At 41.0% G+C, this 8,419-nt stretch overlaps 1 protein-coding gene across 1 annotated transcript; it reads left to right on the top strand.

Annotated features, from left to right (window-relative positions):
- Nucleotides 1–200: 200 nt before the first annotated feature.
- Nucleotides 201–1,499, top strand: LOC122649679 (agmatine coumaroyltransferase-2-like). The gene has a single exon (XM_043842917.1). The coding sequence runs from the start codon at nucleotides 201–203 to the stop codon at nucleotides 1,497–1,499; it is 1,299 nt and encodes a 432-aa protein (XP_043698852.1).
- The last annotated feature ends 6,920 nt before the right edge of the window (nucleotides 1,500–8,419 follow it).

The following is an 8,419-nucleotide window of genomic DNA, read 5'->3' as shown; positions in this document are numbered from 1 at the left end:
TGGCTATGCATGGTACATCCCCTTGTAACCTCCAGAAGAACAACCCACCTAAGCAAATTCCTTTTCATGAAGAATGTTTTGGTAGGTTGGTGTAATACACTAACTACTATTTAAACACCTAAAACCCTTCAATGTCTCTAACTTATCTTCAACTCTCTTCAATATTACTTACTAAATACTTTATTTCCTTAGAGAAAGCCATGAAGATCAAGAAGGAGAGCTCAAGGATTGTGAAGCCAATTTATGAAGGTAATCCCCCACCAACCACTACTCACATTCCTCTAACAGTCTTTGATAAGGTCACATATAACACTCATATAGCCATCATCTATGGATATAGGCCACCCACACCTCCTAACGAGGCAATCCATCAAGGCCTTGGTAAGGTTTTATCTGAATATAGGGAGTGGGCAGGCAGGTTGGGTAGGGATGAGAAGGGTCACCCTATCATTCTACTCAATGATGAAGGTATCAAATTTGTTGAAGCCATAGTTGATTGCACTCTTGATCAGTCCATCATGCCCTTCAAGCCATCACCCATTTTACTAAACCTTCACCCCAACCTTAAAGGTGTGGAAGAGCTGGTGCAAGTCCAACTCACTCGATTTACTTGTGGGTCATTAGTGATTGGGTTCACAGCACACCATCTAGTTGCAGATGGGCACTCAACTAGCAACTTCTTGGTTTCATGGAGTCAAGTATGTAGAGGCATTGATATGAACCCACTTCCCTTCCACAATCGCTCGATTTTCATCCCTCGAGAACCGCCGATCTTCGAATTCGAACATGGAGGAGTGGAATTTCACAAGAAGCTCAACAAAGTATTTCCAATAGTTGAAGAAGAAGACATAGTGGTACACAAGGTTCATTTCACATTAGAGTTCCTAGCCAATCTTAAAGCTAGGGCTTCTTTAAGCCATGGTACTAATAAGCTTTATAGTACATTTGAGAGCTTGGCAGCACATCTTTGGAGAACTGTCACTAGGGCTCGTGGGCTTAATGGATTTGAGATGACCCAAGTTAGGATTTCTGTGAATGGGAGAGCTAAGCTAAGCCCATGTGTCCCTAATGAGTATTTTGGAAATTTGGTTCTATGGGCATTCCCTTGTGCAAAGGTGGAGGACCTCTTGGGTGAACCATTGCCCTTTGCTACTAAGCTCATACATGATGCCATAGCCAAGGTGAATGATAACTATTTCAAATCATTCATTGATTTTGCAAGCTACAAGGTTGAAGAAGAAGGGTTAGTGCCGACCGCCGACATGAACAAATCGGCATTGTGCCCTAATTTGGAGGTAGATAGCTGGTTGAGGTTTCCATTCTATGAGCTTGATTTGGGTTGGGGAAGCCCTTTCATTTTCATGCCATCTTATTTCCCAACAGAAGGGATGATGTTTCTTATCCCTTCATTCATAAGGGATGGAAGCATTGATGCATTTATACCCTTGTTCCAAAAAAACTTAGTTGCCTTTAAACAGATCTGTTTTAGTTTAGACTAGAGCTCCTTTAATTCATGTGTTCTTGTTGGATTCCTTATTATCATAGGTAATATTAACATCTTTTTTTTTTTTTTTTTTTCACCAAAAATAAAAGTGTTGCTTTTTTGCTCGATTCAGCTTTTATATTTTGGTTGTAATTTGTCTGTAATTATTTGTTCTTTTACGAGGAAACAAAACAAAACAAAACAAAACAAAACATTTTAACATAACAAGAGAGGTGGGACAACGAAGGCCTTTTTCTTTCCTCCCATACCTTCCACCTCTAGAGAAAGGTGATATTTACAATAAGATCCGCAACCCTCTCCTGCTATACTGAGACTACTGAACACTCTCCCGACCATAAGAAAATATTGAGAACTTATGGTCAAACTTTTTTTTGTTTTTTTTTTGGTGTAAACACTAAACACCCTTCAAAAAGAGGAATTTCCCTCCATTAAAATTGGAGATCTGCAAGTTTCCTGGTAATACCCTTGGGTGAGTGACACGTAGAGGAGACGAATCCAACGGCCAGAATTTAAAAAGTTGGTTTTGACTTTCAACTAAACCACGGTTACACCAACCATTAGGCTAACCCGGGTTTAACTATTAACCCATCCTAACCCTAACCCTGGTCACTTGGAGTTCTGGTGCATGATTCATGCACGACACAGCTGTTGTTCCTTCTCATCTCCAATGGCCTCAGCCGGAGAGGATGCCTTGAAGGTCTCGACGAGCCCAACACAAGGGGTACGCCCTTTTTAGGCTATCCGAGGTCGAAAAGGCCCTCCGAAGATCTCAATTGCATTTTCTGGATCGAAATTAGACTTCACCAATAACAATGGGGTCGGCTACACGTATCCTGTTTCACTAATCAGCTCCATCTAATGTCAAAGCAATAAACGTTCTTCAAAAGAATAAATTGAGCAAAGCATATTTGATTGGCCCAAAAATTGGCCACATGGCATGTCAGATGGGACCCAAAATTCGTGGCCAGGTAGATCCCTAGGCCCTCTACTCACATGTCAAGGCCAAACAGAGCTTGCCAATTGGCACCCACATTCCCCGACAGGACTGTACTGCACAGACACGGTGAGACACGCAATGACCATCTTACCCCCACTCGGACAAGGCGCTCAGACAAGAATAAGGCGATCATCATATGCCTTAATTACTGTGTCTGAGCAGCTGCCAGGAAGCTCCGCAGTAGGGGATCTAAATTGCATAATCTTCCTTAACATGATAGTGTTTATTTAGTTTTGATATGAAATACGAGATGGACATGCAACCAGTTCTATCTATCCAATAGTTAAAAGTTAAAATTATCAAATCGGCACGATTAAGTGGCTGAATAGAGGCCTCATGGTTGAGTCATCTAGAAAACCTTTCACCTTCTAAAATAATATCGTTAGGCAAATTTTTTATTTATTTTTATTCCATCTATGACGGATTCATATGTACCACATGGAAGAATGAAGTGGTAATTCCAACCACTGCCAACATAAGGTATTATATCTAGCCACATGTTAAATTTTTTACTGTAATTCGACCATTTAAGTATATAATTAACTATAGTTGGAAAATCAGGTTTTCTGACTCGACTAGTTTTTCAGAAAAACCTGGTCACTCGGCCTTGTCAAACCCAGTCAAGGCTAGTCACAAATTTTTTAATATAATAAATATGTATAAATTAGTAAAAAAAAATATGAGAAAAATCAAATAAAATAATGAATCACATATTAATGTATTTTGAGTTTATACCATTGAACAAGAGAAGGGAGTTGAAGAGTTGACGGTTTCTTACTATTTTAGAATACAAATTTACTATTTTACTCAACTCAATTTTAAGTGAACCGACTTTATGGTTTTTTAAAAAATGATTAAACTCATCGAGTTTGTCATGATTCGGATAAAAATACCGAGTCTTATTTGACTCAGACGATTTATAACCTAGTCTCGTCATTTTTTACCTTGATCTAGTCTACACAACTCTTGATCAGGTTTTCCAAAATTTTGACTCGACTCGGATGACTCACCCCAGTCAAAACCCAGCTTTCCAACTATGCATATAACCCCATGTGGGTGATATTGTTCCTTGTACATATTTTCAACCATATGTTTGTTTTTCTTTTTCAACAATTTCTTAAAAATTCAAATTTTTAATAGGCTTTTAGAGGGTTTTTTTTTTTTCCTTCTGTTTTTTACCATCTAGATGATTTTGTTGGGCTTCAAACTTATCATGTGAGCATTTGAAGTTGCTATATAACATTACAAAGAAACATATTTGATTTATGATATGTACTTTCATAGAATGAAGACATTGGTAAGATTTTATGATTTATAGATTTTTTTCACATAAGGAGAACGTCAGGCATTTTAATTCTCTCTCTCTCTCTCCGCTGGACCGGATGGTTTCACAGGGCACTTCTTCACCGCTTGGACATAGTAGGTGCCGATGTGTGGAAGGCGGTCGGGATTTTTTCAGGGGCTGCATCCCTAGGGGTTTCACTTCTTCCCATCTTGTTCTTATCCCTAAGAAGGAGGTGCTTGAGGTGATGTCGACTTCAGACCCATCAGCCTCTGTAACTTCGCTTACAAAATTCTTGCGAAGGTGATCTCTTCCAGATTGGCGGTGCTTCTTCCTAGAATTATCTCTGAGGAGCAGGGGGCGTTTGTGAAAGGACGATGTATTCACGATAACATTGCCTTAGTGGGGGAGGTGGTTCGGGACAGAGAAATACTCGGGGGGAAGGTGATTATGAAGTTAGATATGGCTAAGGCGTATGACTGATTGGAGTGGGGATTTTTGGTTGAGGTGTTAAGCAGGTTCGGCTTTAACTCAGCATGGATTTGCTTGATCGAGAAGACGCTTAACAACTGTTGGTTCTCTATTATTCTTGAATCAGGGCCAATGGGCTTCTTTAAGTCAACAAGGGGGTTGAGGCAAGGAGACCCCCTCTCGCCCCTCTTATTTATTCTGGCTGAGGAAGTCCTGAGCAGGGGCCTTACTAATCTTTTTGCGGATGGGCAAGCCAGTTTTTCCATCTCTCCCGTGGATGCCCGGTATTTCTCATAATCTTTTCGTAGATGATACAATTATTTTTCAAAGGGAAGCGGGTCCTCCATTCGGCGACCATGGACTGTTTCGCTATGAGGTGTGTTCGGTCACTAGTAAATCGTAGCAAGAGCTGTTTTGTTGTGAGCCATAAAGCCCCCGTTTGTCTCAGCAAAAGGGTGCAAGACATAACTGGCTTTGGCAGAAAGACTTTGCCTCCGACCTATTTGGGGGCACCTCTGGTCACTGGGAGACTTAAGATAGCCTATTTTGAGGACATTTTGGCCAGAGTTAGGAGAAAGGTTACAGGGTGGAAAGGGAAACTTCTTACTGCAGGTGGCAGATTGACCCTTCTAAAGCACGTGTTAGCATCTATCCCTGTTCATATTTTTGCGTGCTTGGATGTCCCCCTCACTATTATGCGGCGATTTAACTCTATTTGTGCTAATTTTCTGTGGGGAGAGACGGAGTTTGGGAATAGAAGACACTGGGTGAGTTGACGCAATGTCTGCAGGCCGCTTAAAGAGGGGGGTCTGGGAATTCGGCATGTCGAGGAGGTGGGTGTGGCAATGAGGCTCAAGGGCCTGTGGCGTGCCCTTACTGAATCCTCACTATGGAGTCGCTTCTTCAGAGCCAAGTTTCTAAAAGGCGAGCATATTGCCCTAGTGCATCCTCCAGTGCAGGGCTCAAGAACGTGGAAATCTACTATGGCTCTGAGGGATGTCTTGATTGAGAAGTCCGTCTGGCTCTTGGGTCAAGGGGATGTCTTGTTCTGGCTGGATAATTGGAGTGGTGAGGGCCCTTTGGTTGACTACGCGGGCGGGGCATTGCATGTGAACCTTGATTTGAGAGTTAAAGATGCCGTTATGGAAGGAGGTGGATGGGACCAGGGGGTGACGAACTTCTTAGATAATTCTATGGTTCGCGATAAAATATCCAACAGCAATTCTCAGCTCTCCTCAAGAGAGGATCGCCTCATTTGGACCCCTACGTGTGACGGAAGGTTCTCCCTCAAGTCTGCGTGGAATACTATTCGAAGTGCACAGCCCATGGTCCCGTTTGCAAGGTGGATCTGGAATGAGTCTATGCCCCCCAAGGTCACTTTCTTCACTTGGCAGGTTCTCATGGGGCGTATTGCCACTGATGTTTCGGTGATGAGCACAGGGGTGCCATTGGCGTCCAAATGTTGCTGCTGTCAGCACCCACAGCAAGAATCGACTAGCCATGTCCTGGTGAGTTGGGTCTTGGCTGCCAAGGTGTGGAATTATTTCGCCAAGCTGCTTGACATTCAGCTCATGCACACTCAAGGGGTGAGAGCGAGAATGACCTTTTGGCAGTCTTTAGGCTCCTTGAAAAATGCATTTAGGTTCGTCGTCGGAATTACCGCCTCCATCATATGGGAGCTGTGGAAGGAGAGGAACAACAGAAGACACGGCAATGGGGGGCGTTCTACGAATATGATCATTTGGAAGGTCTATCAATGGCTTCAAGAGGTGTCTTCCAATTTTCTCTGATTTTGTCACTAGCATGAGAGAGGATTTGGCTTTGCAAGTTCTCAATCTCAAGCCTCCCCCCCTCAAACCCAGGTTTCCCCGTCCCATTTATTGCTGCCCTCCCTTCAACGGGGTGAAAATAAATGTGGATGGCGCCAGTAGTGGAAACCTGGGGTTAAGTGGTAAGGGTGGGGTTATCCGTGGTCAAGCTGGTGACCTGATTTCGGCCTTTGGTAATTTTTATGGCCACTGTTCCAACACCGAAGCTGAGATGAGGGCGTTAGTAGATGGTCTTCGGTTATGTGAGGCCATGGGGTATACTAGTTGCCATGTCAACTCGGATTCTCTATCCATTGTGCAGGTCGTTACTTCAAGAAACTGCATGATGTGGAAGTGCTGGTACTGGTACTATGAGGCGATTCGCTTGGTGGATAAATTGAATGCGAATGTGATGTTTTCCTACAGAGAGAGTAACAGGGCGGCAGATTTTCTTGCCAAAAGGGCATGTGAGACTAAATGCAACTACTATTTTCAGTCGATAGGGGAGGTTCCCCCTGCCCTCCCTCGCATCTTTAGAGAGGACAAGGCGGGCCTCCCAATTTTTTGTTTCTAGGTTTGTGATGTGTTGGTTTTTCAGGTTTCTTGGGCTGGGTAAGGTTTCCTATTGGAGTGGCATGAGAGTGCTTTCATTGTACCTTGGGTCTGGGGTAAGGCGGGCTATGTCCCCCTTGTGTAACTCTTCTATTTGCTCTTATTTTAATAAAATCCTAGGGGCCTCCCCGGGTCCTAGATAATATTCGGGGTAACAACAAAAAAAAAATAAATTCTCTCTCTCTCTCTCTCTCTCTCACACACACACACACACACACACACACACACACATCTCCAATCATAATATGTTTTTGATTTAGCATATTCAAAGATTGTGAAGGTTTAATGTGTTCCCAAGGATTGTCCTATTCCAAATTGATGGAATAGGGGGAAAAATGAAACCTAACTTTGCATGTTGTCCTACATTCTCTCCTCACTCTTCCATCCTTCTATTTTCCTTTTAACTAGAGAAACTAACCATATTGCATCTAGAATAAAAGAATGTAATTTTAAATATTTTTTTCCCCATTTGTTATCCTTTTGCATTCATAATTATATTAGTTTTATAGTATTTTATATTTGCATGATAAATTTTTGAATTTAATTACTTCTCCCATTCCTCCTCCCCCCCTCCCACATTTTACTTTAGTGTTCATGAGTTTAAGCAAAAAATAATTGTATTGAAAGAAAAGTGATTTATCAATAATAAAGTGCTTTATTATATGGAATTTTTTTTTTTGGCTCACCTACAATTGAATACCCTTTTATAGTTTAAGATTGTGAAAATCTTATTGAATGTTATAATTTCATATTTTGAATTTCCTTTGTATCTAACATTTTATAAATATATTGATCGATTTGGTATTTTTTTTGTGGATAGTTGGGCCCCAAGGAGAGATTTGGTAAATTATTATTAGTTTTAACATAAAGAATTTGCAAATACTTTCTTTATTGCATTTATTTTAATCAACAAGAAACTATGCATATGAAGAAACCAACAGTAGAAATCTCCGATCCCACCAGTTGTCTATATCTTCTCCTTCTCCCCAGTGTGAAGGTTGATCTATCTGTAGGTATGATAAGGAGAACCACAAGAAAAAGGGAAACTTCTATCTTCATCTAGGACACAATCATGAGTCAGAAGGAATTTTTACCCTTGGTATAAAAGGAGTAATTATTACATTTACGTGGTGTATTATTGTCTAGACCATGGATCAATGCATTTAGAAATTTTAGTAGGGCAAGTGCTCATTGATTTGCAAGGCGACCACCTTTTTGGGACATAAATGGGATACAATCATGAGTCAAAGGGAATTTTGAACACTTCGTATACAAAGAGTAATTATTCCATTTACATGGTGTATTGCTCTAAATCACACCTTAACTAGTTGGCAGAGCAAAAAACCTTTGGTTTTTTTGTTTTAATATATGTATACATAATATATTTATAAGGGATCGCTAGTCGGGCAGATCATAATGAAAGGAGCATTTTGGAGACAAAATCATGAGTCTAAGGGTATTTTGGGCACTTAATATACAAGGTGGTGAATAATGATTTCATTTACATAATGTATCCCTCTAGTCCAAAAAGATTCTATTTTGCACCACCGACCAACAAACTTTTATCTAAAAGGTTCTTTGAATTGCCGGGGGAGGATACACTAGCATATATGTGTCTATCTCTCTCCTCACATGAAATGACATTGTTGCCCTCCTATGTACGATACCATTTCATAGCACCTGATTAGTGAGCACCCTCTTATGTCACTTGCTTAAAGAACCCTCTCCCATAAAATATAAATAAG

Source organism: Telopea speciosissima, chromosome 2 (assembly GCF_018873765.1).
Source record: "Telopea speciosissima isolate NSW1024214 ecotype Mountain lineage chromosome 2, Tspe_v1, whole genome shotgun sequence".
Taxonomy (NCBI): domain Eukaryota; kingdom Viridiplantae; phylum Streptophyta; class Magnoliopsida; order Proteales; family Proteaceae; genus Telopea; species Telopea speciosissima.
This window is presented reverse-complemented; position numbering and strand designations above follow the sequence as displayed.

Coding starts and splice junctions, on each gene's coding strand:
- LOC122649679 (XM_043842917.1), top strand. CDS start 201: ATGAAGATCAAGAAGGAGAGCTCAAGGATTGTGAAGCCAATTTATGAA.